General features: G+C 45.3%; 1 protein-coding gene across 1 annotated transcript; it reads right to left on the bottom strand.

The window, feature by feature from the left end:
- Positions 1-515: 515 nt before the first annotated feature.
- AQP3 (aquaporin 3) lies at positions 516-14,764 on the bottom strand. Its single transcript, XM_424500.8, has 6 exons — positions 14,591-14,764; positions 7,099-7,225; positions 6,786-6,923; positions 3,447-3,565; positions 2,824-3,041; positions 516-2,144 (listed from the first exon to the last, which is right to left on the bottom strand). The coding sequence occupies exons 1-6, from the start codon at positions 14,696-14,698 to the stop codon at positions 1,976-1,978; spliced, it is 879 nt and encodes a 292-aa protein (XP_424500.3). The 5' UTR covers positions 14,699-14,764; the 3' UTR covers positions 516-1,975.
- Between the last annotated feature and the right edge of the window lie 240 nt (positions 14,765-15,004).

Raw genomic sequence — 15,004 nt, forward strand, 5'->3', positions numbered from 1 at the left:
AGGAGAAATGGGACAGAGCACATGAAACAAACAGATTTCTTGCTAAAAATCACGTGAATTCTCATTGATGATTTGAAGGAAATCACATTAATCCAACTTCACTGAACTATTCAGATGGCACGGTGTGGGAAGTTACAGACTTATTTCAAGTACAGATGACAGAGGAAAAACACAGCAGGACATGAATCAGCAACAACAGCTGTATTTACAGAGAACATAGGCTGGAAGGACTGTCCAGTTCTTTGAGCACTGGACTCAGGTCTGTATTACTTATGTTCTGTACATTGTGCAAGGAAATAACTAGCACAGGCACTGCATCTTCCCCTACCTACCTGCAAAGTGAAAGGAATAAAGCACCAGTAATGCATGCGGATATATTACTTGAAGGGGTTAATTCGCTTTTGCTAACACAGGCTGCACAGGGGAAAGAGGTTTGAGGAAGCTTTTGTTACTGACAACTTCCTTTCCATAACTGTAAAGAACTTAAAAATAAAATGGGCACTGACATCTTACAATGTGGGTATTGACATTTTATTTCTTAAAAAGGCAAAAAAAAAAAAAAAAAAAGAATACATAGTTTTAGTGACTGGAAATGTGTACAAAGTTACATATTTCAAAGAATTCACACATTAAAGAAACAGCCTTCAAAAGAGTTTCTCTAATGCAGAGGCATGGGACCTACAAATTCTTTCACAACTGGTACTGTTTATTTCAAATATTCTGTATAGCACTGGAAGAGCCAGCCCTCCTCTGACACACCGGTGCTATAGGAGCCAGAGGTGTCTGGAACTCAGAAAAAATATGGTAGAAGAGTCCTGAGTGCCAGGGATGCCCCCACAGTTCTGCAAAGTAGAAAACTAAATGCTCCAATCACACAGTGCCAAAACCTAAGGCTGTCTTGGGCAAACCCAACAGTTATCTCAAAGCTGTCAGAGAATAGGCAGTTCCCATACATCTTTAAATTAAATGATCCCCATCTTGTTTTGTAGTAATAGCTTTTTAAGGAGTGCATTTATATATCTTTATAAAAAAATACTATTGTGAAATTTGCATGAACACACACAACTTTAGCAACACCATGTTTTCAGTGGAACTTTGCTATTAGCTGCTTGCAATTTATATACAAAGCTGATTAATAAGAAAGGCTGCTACAGGGAGCCAAGCTTTCTTTCCAGGTTATCCCCTGACTAAAACAAGGTTTTCCTACGTTTTGTCTTCCATGAGTTGACAATATTGAAAACTATGATTAGAACACCAGGTTGCAGTGGCTTGTAAACATTTTGTCTTAGTATTACATTAAAATCCAGTGCATTCTCACTCTCTGCTCTGACATTATGGATCAGTGGATTGATACAACTTTCTGTGAGCTCATGGGAGAAATGAACATTTTAGCCAATTAAAATATTGTAGATAAGTCCATTCCTGGTGTCAAGTCACTGACTTTAGAGCAACACCAAGCGTGAACTTGATCCATCATAGAATTGCAGGCAAATTTTTCCCAGGATGTCAGAATTTCAATTCCACACTAGAAAAACAATTTATGTTTTGCATGGTCCCCACTCTGCAGATGGGGCACATGTTCAGAGGGAAGCAGTTTGCCAAGCTCAAAGGCCAGGCCAGCAAAGCAGCCCAAGAGAGCCCCAGATTCCTGATTCACGAAGCCCATGCTGGAGTTGTTGGACAGCAATGCCCACCTCTCTCCTGTCTCCTAAGGTCCTCAACCCTCTTCTAGAAGTAGGGAAAGATTATATGATATTGCATGGAAGGAAAAGGCTCATAGGAAAGTATCTAAAGCAAATGCACCAGGGATAAAAAATAATAATAATAATTAAAAAAAAAAAAGGCTAGAATAACTCAAGACAGGAAAAAAAAAAACTCTTCCTGTTCTTGTTGAAGCTCATCTTAACTCCTCCCTCCTCTTCACCAGCTGCAGTCCTGAGTAATGAATGTCTGCCACATCTGGATGGCAGCTTTCTCAGACCCTTTCCTTGTGCTTCACGTTGGCCAGCTTGACTGTCTCCTGCTCAGAGGCAGGTGGAGAAGGCTCATCATGACATCCAATCATCAGCTGGTAGACTATCACTCCCGCAATGGCCCCAAGGAAAGGAGCAACAATCGGGACCCACCACCACTGCTTACCAGTCCTGTAAAACAAGAAGGAAATGCACAAGGTTAAAAATTGCAGCCTAAGCATTAGGATACTTGTGTTTCAGTCTGGAATCATACAAAATCTGATTATCTGCAAACATCCCTATTGACGTGCAAGACAACAGCAACCCTACATCCACAGCAACATCCAAGGCAGTTGCTGCCTCTTGCTGCAAGTTCTGGGGACAAGCACATCATAGCAGCTGTTTCCAGGACTTCTAGAACTCTCTCTCCAGCAAGAAAGTATAGAAACCGTCACTGTCTGAGCTAGGCACTTTCACTTCCCTTCTATTACCTGCAAGAAAGTACTCCTTTACAACATATAGCCTCTAGTGCTCATAGTTCTTAGTTTTCTCCAGATACAACAAAATATAACAAAGGCCCTGCACTTCCTTCCATTAAAAAAAGTAGATAAGATCATGATCAAGGTGCACCTGAGCTTCTCATCTCTGAGATTTCCTCCCCAAAGCACATTAATTTGCTGGAAACTATTGTAGATGTACAATTTTTTTAAGAAATCAGAGCAGAGCAAACTGTGTCTTTTAAAGAGGTTTATACATTCCAAAGGCACCTTAAGGGTGTTAAGACTTTCTCTGGTGCCAGAGGTTCCAGCTACTTGAATCTGTAACTTTTTTTCCCCCTTGATGCACAAAGTTTTCATTGGCAAGCTCTTACCAGAACACTTCGGTGCCCCAGCCTGCAATGGCTGTGAAGAGACGAGGCCCGAAGTCTCTGGCAGGGTTGACAGCATAGCCAGAGTTGAAGCCCATGGAAGTTCCAATAACAAGGACAACAAAGCCAACTGTGAAAGCTTCCAGCCCCGTGGGAACAGGGTTGTTGAAGGGATCCACGATAGCCAAGACACAAACAATCAGGGAAGCAGTGCCAATGAACTGGGAGAAAAAAAAAAAATTAAGAAAGAAGAATTTAATCCAGACTAATCTTTTAACCAAGTTATTTAACTCTTCTGAAGTTCCATGGTTTCAGGACTCATTCTCTGAAGTGGAAAAGCTACAATAAAACATCCCATGGCACTGTCAGACAGAATTACACTGAGTGCCCAGGTGGGAAAGGAATGATGGAGCACGCTCCTCCTAGCAGCTGATAAATTCCTTTGTGCCCACGCCTCTTCCCTGGGCACAGAAGAGCTATCAATAACTGTGAGCAGCCAAATCAGCTGAAGACATCTTCCAGAATGTGCTTCCAAGCTGTGATGCATTCTCTGACTAAATGAGAGGGCCAGAACAAACCCAAAATCTCCCTCTTCAAGTTCTGGCACGCTCCAAGCACCTTCTTACCTGATCAAAGAATCCATTCACAACATTCAGATGTTGAGATGGGTAGGTGGCAAAGATACCAGCTGTGGCATTTTCTCCTGTTACATACAGGTGGTTGGAACCAAAAGCCCAGATGGCATCTGGAGGTGAAGAAAAAGCACCAGTCAGACCCAGAGAAACACTAACCTGAATCCTAATTCCCTCTACAAGGTGCCTAAATGCCTGTGATGCTACAGAATTCAAAATCTCAGATATTGTTATGGATCTGATTTGCACCAAACATAATTTGGGCCAGTCTCTGACTTTCCCATGTAATTAGTTCCACCTCTTGGGGTTGTTCTGTAGAACCACTGGTCACTCATCTACTGCTGTGCAGAAGCTGGATAACTACCTTAAGCAAGTTGAATATGTTTCCTCCACAGACAGTTAAGATCAAAAGATCAAAATAGATGCTTCCTGAAGGCAGCTCATCTTTGTTTTAAGCAGTGGTTTATATTATGATTAATTCTCTTCTGCAAAGAATCTGACATCAGACCAACAACTAGAAAGGTAACTGATGCAGAACTGAAGTTGTAACATTTACAGCAATAACAGTAGTTTCCCATCCTTTACTCTGAAGTGAAAAGCTGCTGGTGATAATGCCAGGATGGCAGTTTCCTCCCTTTCATACTTCAGGTGGAAGCTATGACAACTCAGATGCTCTGCTCAGCTGAGGAATGCATTGCTCCTATTGACTGAAACAGACGTTAGAATGCAAGTCTGAGTCAAAAAGTCACCCTTGATATTTGAAGAAGAGTGATTTCTTTCTTAAATTGGTAACATGCCCTGTGGATCAGATACGACAAGGTTCAGCTTGCATGGTAGGAAACGTTTTTTTTACCAAGAGGGCAGTGGGCATGGAACAGGGCAGTGGGCATGGCCCCAAGCTGCCAGAGTTCAAGAATAGTCTGAACAATGCTCTCAGACTGAATTTCGAGTGGTCCTGTGTTGGGCCAGGAGTTGCACCCAGTGATTCTCGTGTCTCCCTTCTAACTCAGGATTTTCTATGATTCTATACTGCAGGAGGTGTAAACTCATTATCATGGAGGAGTTGTATCTTCATACTGATTGACGCTCTCCTCGTGCCATTCCAACAGGAACACCAATTAGCTTTAATATTCATTAAATCCTGAGCATTGCTAAGTGCTGATTGCTTTGCTTGTTTAAGCTACAGAATTACAGCAGCACTGCTTTGTCTGGAGTTAGCAGTATTAAGCCTTTTCCTGATCAGCAGAGTCACAGAATGGCCTGGGTTGAAAAGGACCACAATGATCATCGAGCCAACCACCAGACCAGGCTGCCCAGAGCCACATCCACCCTGGCCTTGAATGCCTCCAGGGATGGGGCATCCACAGCCTCCTTGGGTAACCTGTTCCAGTGCGTCACCACCCTCTGAGTGAAAAACTTCCTCCTAATATCTAACGTAAACCTCCCCTGTACCAGTTTAGAACTATTCCCCCTTCTCCTATCACTATCCACCCTCGTAAACAACCGTTCCCCCTCCTGTTTATACGCTCCCTTCAAATACTGGAAGGCCACAATGAGGTCTCCCTGAAGCCTTCTCTTCCCCAAGCTAAACAAGCCCAGTTCTCTCAACCTTTCTTCATAGGAGAGGTGCTCCAGCCCTCTGATCATCTTAGTGGCCCTCCTCTGGACCTGCTCCAAGAGCTCCACATCCTTCCTGTACTACGGGCCTCAGGCCTGGATGAAGTACTCCAGATGGGGCCTCACAAGAGCTGAGGCACTGAATCACATCAGCCATCTCTTTCAGAACCCTAGGATGGATATCATTACATATATTCAATTTCATGAGGAGGACATGGAATTGTTCCACCATTACAGTGGGACAGAAGCCACTCCCCATACCCTCACCTAGAGGCTTGAGGTCCTGGCAGACACAGGAAGCCTGACCACCCATGAAAACTGAGGCAAAGCACTCATTGAGTACCTCAGCTTTTTCTATGTCTGGGGAAGCCAGCTCCCCATTACCTTTCATCAGAGGGGGAACACTCTCCTTGGCCTGTCTCCTCCTGCCTATGTACCTGTAGAACCCCTTCTTGTTATCTTTCACATCCCTCACTAAGTTCAGCTCCATCTGCGCCATGGCTTTCCTAATCCTATCTCTACACCCACGGACAGCAGCCCTGTATTCCTCCCAGCCTACACAACCCTGCTTCCACTTTCTGTACATTTCCCCCTTTTCTCTCAGTTTAAGCTGCAGGTCCTTCCACAGCCATGATGGTCACCTCTGCCTCCCCTGCTAAACTTCTTCTGCTGGGGGATGGAGAGCCGTTGCACTCTCAGAAGGGTGTCCTTAAAGAGCTGCCAGCTCTGTTCTGTACCCATGCCTTTAAGGACAGTTTCCCAGGGGATCCCACTCAGCAATTCCTTGAGCAGCCTGAAGTTTGCTCTCCTAAAGCACAGGATCCTAGCTCTGCTTTTTGCCAGGCCCGTATTCTTCAAGATCACAAACTCCACTAAGGTACGGTCACTACAGCCCAGGCTGCCTCCAATCTTAACCTATCTAATGTTCTCCTCTCTCTCTGCTTCACTAGTGGGCACCAGGTCCAGTAAAGCTTCACCTTGGGTTGGTCCATTTACTACCTGGACCAGAAAATTGTCCTCGACAGATTCCAGGAATCTCCTGGATTGTCTGCCACCCGACATGCCACTATCCCAGCAGATACCTGGGTGGTTGAAATCCCTCATCAGGACAAGAGCCTGCGAGCACAACACCTCCTGCAACTGAAGCAAGAAGACCTCATCCACAGCCTCCTCCTGATCAGGTGGCCTGCAGCCCCAGCCACTAGATGCCCTTTGCTGGACTGATCCTTGATTTTTACCCACAAGCTCTCGACCTGATCGTGGCTGTGAAGAGCTGTATCTGAGGAACAATCTATCCACTTCCTAACATAGAGGGCAACCCTGCCACCCCTCCTACCCTGTCTATGTGATCAGAGTGATCATTTCTTATCTCTTGCTGTAATAAGGAGCACTGTGAAAAGAGGAATACACTCATGAGTAACTGGATTTCCAGGTTGTTTTTCAAGATGTAGAATCAGCCTGACAAGGGCTGCCACAGTTGCTAGAAGTCTGGCTGTCTCACAGTAGTATCCAGACAATGCAAAAAAAAAAAAATCCAGGTGAAGTCTTTATTTATTAAAAAAAAAAGAAAAAAAAAAACTTAGATAAAAGGACTCCAGAAAACTACATAGATGTAAAGTTTCTATCACTATTATTGTTTCATCAAGATTTCTGGGAGATCTGCTGTAACCTAGATAGTATAGACCTGTGCACACCATACACACTTTCCGCACCTACCATGGTAGAGCCCAAAGACTATGCCAGCTCCTAGGAAAGCTCCAAGTGTCTGGGCCAGGGCATAAACTGGTAGCTTGATCCAGGGCTCTCGAGCCAAGAAACACATGGCGAAAGTGACAGCTGGGTTAAGGTGTCCACCTGAAGAAAGAGAGAATGTTAATGCACTTTTATGGGCAGAACTTGAGTCTGAGCGATGATCCATGACACAGTAGTCTCTACACAGGAGAAGTGCCACATAGGAAAAGTGCAGCCATCTAGGCCTACACAATAGTTGTCACAAGTGAAATCCAGCCCACACACAGACACAACATACCTGACACCTGGCCTGCAATCAAAATGCCAAGCATCACAGCAAAGCCAAAGGCAAGATTGACAGTCAGGAAGCCTCCATGGGTCCCTCTGCTGAGCACAATCTGTGCAACAGAGCCACAGCCGAAGAGCTGAAAAAGAAGAACAGACTGAAATTACCCTCTGTGATTTACATCAGGGCCAGTCACTGACCAACACTCTTGACTGCTCTGCTTGCACCTGCACAGACCGTTGCAGCACACTCATAACGCAAAGCTTCAGTCACAGAAAAGTCACAAGGAAAGCCTGCCTCCTGGATGGGTAAACTGAATCCACGACCAAAAGAAAGTTGAAGATACATCAGCTCACAGTTTAAATCTCCAGGAGACTGGAGAACTTTGTCCAAACATCCAAACACATGGTGACTAAAGGTAGGTGAGAAGAATCATTGCTCAGATAAGAGGCCTAAACTCCTTATTGTTTAAAAGGACTAATAATTGTCTGACAAAGTAGCACATAGATTAGCAGGGCACAATTTTGCTATTGCCTGTATATGAAGACATGGCTGAAGAAGACTATGTTCATCTTGGCATCCAGGGATATTCCTTTCAAGCCATGGCTGAGGGATTGAGGTTGCCTTCCTGAGCTGAGGTACCTGTGCTTGTCCCAGCCCCAAGGTTTGCTCCTTGCCATGGGCAATTTGAGCACAACCCAACCACCTCAACACAATGAGATCCTTCCTATGGCAAAGTCATGTAGGAAGAGATCAGGACAACAGAGTTATTCTGTCTCTGCAACACCAACAAGCATCAAGCGCTCTGGATAACAACTTATGTTGCCTAATAGCTAAAGGACGCATGTGTTCATTCTGAAAGGCATTTACTTTAAATGGATGATTCTTCTTTTCCCAATCACATCCAAAAGCCATACTTCCTATGCTCACCCTTAACAGCCCAGACCAGTTTCCCCTGGCTGTTCGGTTCATCACTCATCCAGATGGATGCCTCCTGCCTAGCCATGTCCCTCCACTACCCACCATATATTTTAAGGAGAGTCCTAATCTTCTTTATGCTTTTATCTTCCGCTGGCTTAACCTGAACAGTTTCCTCAGTGTATACCAGGGATTATCTCATCACTAGATACTGAGGGCATCCTTAAACTAGGACAGGGATAACATTTTGCTCAAGATCCTCAAGACTAGTGCCTAGACCTTGTGCACATGTGTGTCCACCCATCAAGATCTTCTGCTTCTGCAAATTCAATTATTCCAAGATTACTCAACTGCCACAAAGACAATATTTGCTCTCAGGGGATAAACCACCAGATAGGCATCAGGTGGGCAGGAGTGGATGTCTTCACCTCTCCTGCCAATGCTGGACATACCTGTTGAGCAACACACAATTCAGTTGAAGGCCAAAGCCAAAACACAGCTAGTTCCTCCCCTCGGTGACTGATGAATTACTAAGAAAACACTGCACTCAATCTGCTGGGAAAGGAGTGGCCAAGTAGGCTGCAGGCTGACTCATGAGGTGGACACTCTGTACTCAGGTACCTCTTGGCACAGGACCCTCTATTGGAAGAACAAAGGAACCTGCGGAACTCGTCAGTTAATTAAGCGATATTCAGCACTGCTTTCTACTGGGTACATAGCACTCCATTCCATATCCTGATACCAAGACTCTCACTTGGAAAACCACAGCAGAGGAAATACCTGTGCGAAGGCAGAAAAGATGAGTTGTTGTGCAGCAAACAGAGCTATCATTGCCAGCTTTGTCCAAACCACTGAGGGAAGCATAGCTACAACTGAGCAAAGAAAATCTTAGTAATGACCAGGATGGCAGGGCTGTCTCCAGTTTACTGTAAATTGTAATCATAGAATCATAGAATGGCTTGGGTTGGAAGGGACCTTTAACATCACCTAGTTCCAGTCCCTTGCCATGGGCAGGGCTGTAGGAATCAGTGGGAGAAATGCAACGACCATAGTAGATGATCAGCAAATCTCATTTATTGTTTCAGCTGTGTGTACATTTGTAGCGCGGATAATAGGCTCATACATATTGCTAAGTGGAGCACAGGATTGGCTCGCTAGTCAGTGTCAACTACCCCTATCTTTGTGCTCTGTGGTTATCTCTCAGCAAACACTCTCTTACTGACTTCTCAAAACACTGTTGCCGGCTTTCTCCATCTGCATCCTGTTTTGTTCCTTGTTCTCATACCTGACCTTGCGCGCGACAAGGTTGCTTAACCAGCTGCACAGTGTCTGCATGGCCTTTCTCAGTCAGCTAGTCATTAACAAACCTCTCCACACAGGGCTGCTACCCACTAGATCAAGCTTATTCCCATTGATGATGGAATTTGTGTTATTCACTCTGAAGGAACTGGCAGTTCTGCAAGTGGATAATGGTTTTGGTCACAGAAACCACAGAGTAAAGTTCTCCATTCCACCATCTGCGACTGCACTTATTCACAAAGGTCTTCTCAAACTGGAGGAATTCCAGCTCTGGTGTTTCCCAAGAGGCTATTCTCCATCCTCCTATCTGCCATCCTACATGTGGCAATATCTCCCCAGCTTTTTCTCAGAAGAGAGTCTATGAGCCATGCAAAAACACCCTGGAGCCACTCCACAGGAGCATTACAATTACTTATCAGATATGCCCTAAGAACTGTTCGGCTTAATTCAGCATAACAGTAGGAAAAATGACCGTAAGTAGATTAAAATAAAAAAGTAAGGTAATATTTAGGGACAAATTTGAGGTTTGATATGCTTGTGTGTGATTCCAGCCCACACCAATGGAGTCCTTTAAGCATGAACACATTCCCATACATGACATCCAAATCATGCTGAACCCTGCTCTTGTAGCAAAGGGTTATACACCATGACAGTATGATAGCACTTGATACAAGTTGGCAGCACTGGGTGGCAGCCAACAAAACACTTGCACATGCCAGGTGTAGGGGCAGATTTGACACACGTACCAGGTGGTTATGTTGTCCAGAGGGATACAGTTCCAATCCTTGCACATGCAGATGCAAAATCTACAGTTACTATCATCAGATACATGTAAAATACATGATTGCCTGTAGCAAGATTTATTTTGCACCTTTAGTCATTTTGTTTCATGACTGATGCAGTCATCTTGGATTCCCTTCACATTGCAGTGAGGAGAAATGGCAGCATATGGAATAGAGCCCAACTTCCCAACATGGGCATCTAAATCAAGTCAAGCGGCTTGATTTAGGGTCCCATTTTCTCCACCGATGTGGTCAATACTCAGGTCAACCAACTCTGACTTTCTTAAGTTTAGGCAGAACAAATCCCACCAACTCAGTAACACTTTTCTTTCCTTTATCTTTCAAGACCCCTAAAAAGGCAGCACTGACAGATTTGTCAGAGCCTGGATGACATACCTAAAGCACGTCACATGTCACTGTGATCTACCATGCTGCTCACGGGGACAGAGTTCAAGGTTCACCACCCTCTGCAACAGATTTTGTCATAATCCACTTTTCCAAATCTTTGCACTGCCAGGTGCCTACTGTTTTGCTGTGGTAGTGACATGAAACTTACGAGCACACCATTTCCAATTCCACTATTTGTTAGTTTTCCCTTCAATTACTTCTCCCGGGCCACACAAGACAGGATACCCTGACCATTCTATTTTCTTAAATCTTCCTTTTTCACTACTTAAATAGTTCAGGAGCATCTAGCTTGAGTTGTAAGGCAAGACAGATTATATCAAATCCAGCCAGCATTTATCCAATTAAAATCCATGGATTTAAGCACATGCAATGGATGTAAGTGACCACTCTGGCCAGGAGATAGATGTGCACACCCAAGAGAATATGATCCCTCATTCTTGATTTTAATAATCTGCTGCCAACACATAGTTTTTACATTACTGGAAAAACATCTCAACCAGCAGAAACTCAGGTGAGCCCCTCACAAGACAGAGTGTGCAGCTGTTAGCTTTTATATCCCCATGACCCATTAGACAAGTGTTTTTTTAAGTGCTAATAAAATGATTGCAACAAGCCATTACTCAGATGTATTAAAGCTACTCTCCCAGGAGCTGAGGTCGACGCACCCATTAACCATGTTAATGGAAAACAGCTCCCTAATTTCATCTTACTGTTTCGAACAGATCTAATGGCTTTCACGGCCAACAGGAAAGCTTCTCTCTCCTCTTTCCTCATGAGCTGATCCAACTCGATGCGCTGCAGAAAATTAATAGGAATACACCATGTTCTGCAGGATCAGTGAGTTGAACTGGTTCACAGATGAAGGGGCTGGCAGACTTCAGGGGCTGTAAAAGGGAGGAGACAGCCAAAAGCAGGCTGCTGGGTATAACTTCATACTCAAAAAAAAACCCTCAAACTCCCTGTGTCCAGGCTGTGGTTGAGGTGGGCCATGTGGCTTTTCCATCCAGGGTGACAAACATTCTGTCCACCCCCTGGCAGAGAAGCGCTGGAGTTAGTCAGAGCTGGTAGGAGAGGGTCTTGGAGGACATGTTGAAAGAGCTAACAAAGAATTAAGGGTTTGTGGGTTCAAAGAGACATCCTGACCAAAACAGCTCTGTAGATGAACTCAGGTGGAAGACAGCACAGCGGCCAAGTTCCCTCCCTCTCCTGCCCTCTTTCCTTTGTTGGTGTTCTTTCACGCCTTCAGGCACAAGACAAAAGGCCTGGATGGATTTGATCCTGGATTTCAGACCAACTGATCTCTAAATCAAGACAGGAAAGTTTTGTTGGCATAGCCCAGAACGACTGTTATTACCCCAGCTGCAACTTTCCCCTTCAGCCTGAAAAAAAAAAAAAAAAAAGCAAAAAAAAAAAAAAAAAAGCAAGTGCATGGGAAGGGCTGCTCAGCCCCTGCTGCCCTCCGGTGGGCAGCAAAGGTGACATGGGGGCAGTCAGACCATGGGGTTAATCCGAGGGAAGGAACCCTGAGATACTGATGGAAGACCTTAAGCCATCAGATGTGTGGAGACCTCTCTTCATTACCAGAGTGGCACATAGCAAGAACAGCAACTCAAGAGCAACTCACCTTTGTGCTCTTCAGGGTTTGGCTGCTTAGTTGGATTATTTTTTTTTAATCTTAAACAAAAAGGCACTATTTTCCCTTAGGTAACATTCTGCTGCCTTTATAACTCTTACCAGCAGGTAAGAGCTGTGGGGTTTTGAAATGGTTTTGTTCTACAAGAGCTTTAGAGAGCTGCCATTATGCAAGTGAAGGGGAGGAGGGAAGAAGCTGAAGCCTTTACAATATCCAAGGCGGGACAAGTTCTACATTACACAGTGCAATCTTAAGTAAGCTGCAAACTTTAAACACTGGGCTCAGGAAGTTGACTTCAGTGTGAATGACACCAAGCCTTAAATCCATCACCAGTATTGCCCCATTCTAGGGAAATTTATGCACAGCCAACACCACATCCCACAAAATCAGCTTCATGGATTCCATTCTCTGAAGCCCGCAAGAGATGCTTGCTAGGCTCAGGTGCAGATGAATGCTTTCACTCTCAGCTCAGCCTGATGGGACTTTGGCAGAATAGAAGTGTCTGTTTTCCCTCCAGGCAGGATCAGGACATCTGTCCTGGGATTATCTGGCTGAAGCCACTACCAAGGTCGTCTGGTAAGGAAAAAAGTAAACTTCAAGACTTTTGCTTCTGCCTTCAGGGCAGTTGGTAAAATAAAAAGATACAGAGAAACATGGGTGATAGGGAGCAATTAAAAATATAATATATTTTTCATAAAGTGGCACCTTATTAGCAGAAGAACAGACTGGGACAGCTGCAAGAGAACCCCTTCCCTCTCTGTATTCCATGCTAACAGCCAGGCAGGGTTTGACACAACTGGGACTTCCCAGTTCTCCCACTGCATCTGCTCCCACACAGCACAGAGCTCCCACTGCAGACGAGCTGCAGAGATCCCAGATCACTTTGGGATGGAGTTGAGAGCACCAATAAAAGCAGCATTTTCTTTGGTCCCAGGCACCAGCTCAGGGAATCCTGGACAAGGTGACTAACTCCTTTTGCACACATGTGAAAACAGAGTGAGCATGCTGCTCCTGATGTTGATGGTGCCCACTCTCATTTTGAAGTCTGGATAAGCAGTGGGACCAAATCTTTCCCAGTGCTCTGAGCACACCCTGACTCCTCTCTGCCCCAAAGCAATGAGACTGTAAGGGAAAATTGTGTCAGCAAGAAGAATAATTTGTTTTTTAACCACAAGCCCTTCTGAAAGCTCACGCAACAGAAGACGTGCCTCACTTCTCTATCCTGAGTCTCACTGCAGAGACTTCCTGCTTGTAACATTCCTATCAGCTTCTTATCACCTTTATCCCAAGTAGCTCTTCCCTAGAAAACCAACAGGACACATCCTAAAAATCATGAGAGCCAGGTCATTCCAGAGATAAAGCCTCTGCACTGTGCAGAGCTGCCTTCTTTTAGGAGTGGTAGCATTTTACAGACATGTTTATCACCTCGTGCAAGACTCATAGTCCTCTCTTCCCCATAAGCAAAGCACAAGATAGTGTGTCGGACCCCCAGGAGCATGTGAGGCTTCATCAGCCTTCCTCTGCCTTCAGTGCTTCTGGCCATCGGTGCTCTCCCCAGACCACCAGTTACAGGGAGGCATAAACCCACAGTCACTCTGCCACGTGGGATTACACCACTTCAGATGAAGTTTCACCTGCAGATTTTGGCTGTGCTACCACCAAGTCATTGGGCATCGCACAGTCCTGCATTTTTGGATGCCCAAAATAAGATACCCCCACTGCAGTGTTGCTGCACTGCTGTGTGATCCCCATGCTTCACTGCTGTCCTACCTGCTCAAATCAGCCTTTAGCCTCAAAGATATCCACCCCACTTCATCCCTAATATCCTATCCCTTTGGAAACCCAGCACTACAGCAGGCAGCAGAGTTCTGTTGCAGTCATCGCTTACAAAATGTATTTTGTTGTGGGAATGACAGTCTTGCACTGCCACGCAGGCGGGATCAGCTGCCAGCACGGGCTGACCTTTGTGGCATGCAGCCCTGCTGATAAGACCCTAGAGGACCTGCATCAGGCAGCAAAAAATTATGCTGAAACAGTTTAAATTCTGCCTGTTTCATCTTCACAGGATGCATAAAGAAAACAAAGCAAGGTTTTCACTGCCTGGATGATAACACTTGAACTATTTCAGTACCGAGACAATATTCTAGGGCAGAGTGGGAAAGGAAGTTTTGCATGATCTCTAGCAAAACACTTGCTCTGATGCTGAGTCTGCTCCCTGCACTTTGTGAACACACAGACACACTACAGCCCCTCAACACCTGCTGAGCTCTGCAGAGCCCACTCCTTGCATCAGCCCTGAATCTCACCCTACAGCACAAGGTTTTCCTCTATGGATAACAGCTGTGCCAACAGGCAGGCTGCATGGGAGCTGGGCTCCTCCACCTGCAATTCCCAGCAGCACAGTGCCAGGACTGGCACAGTCCCTGCACCAGGATGATGTCCCCACGCCCCAGCACAGACTCACCACCAGGATAAGCGTCCCCAGGCACTCAGCCAGTGCTTGTCGCACCAACTTATTTCGGATCCTCAGGTGCTCCTCAATGGTAGCAAGCACGTCCTTTTGCCTTCCCATTGCAGCAGGTGTGTCCTCCCAGCAGTGTCAGGGACCAGGAGCAGCTGACAAAGCCTCAGCAAGGATTCTTCTCCAGCAGAGCTGCCCTTGCTTATAAATAAGTTTGTGGTGTCTGACACACCCCCACCCAGTGACCACACCCCTTCCACACTCTTCGAAACCCTTTTTTCCTCCTCCTTTTCAACATGAGATCGACTGGGCTGTTTTCTGTTTTATCCTTATTGCCCACCTAGGTGAGAGAAAGACTTTCAGGAGGAATTAAACATGGCAGAGATGTCCCACCCAAACCCCACCAATTGCATGGGG

Source organism: Gallus gallus, chromosome Z (genome assembly GCF_016699485.2).
Source record: "Gallus gallus isolate bGalGal1 chromosome Z, bGalGal1.mat.broiler.GRCg7b, whole genome shotgun sequence".
NCBI lineage: Eukaryota > Metazoa > Chordata > Aves > Galliformes > Phasianidae > Gallus > Gallus gallus.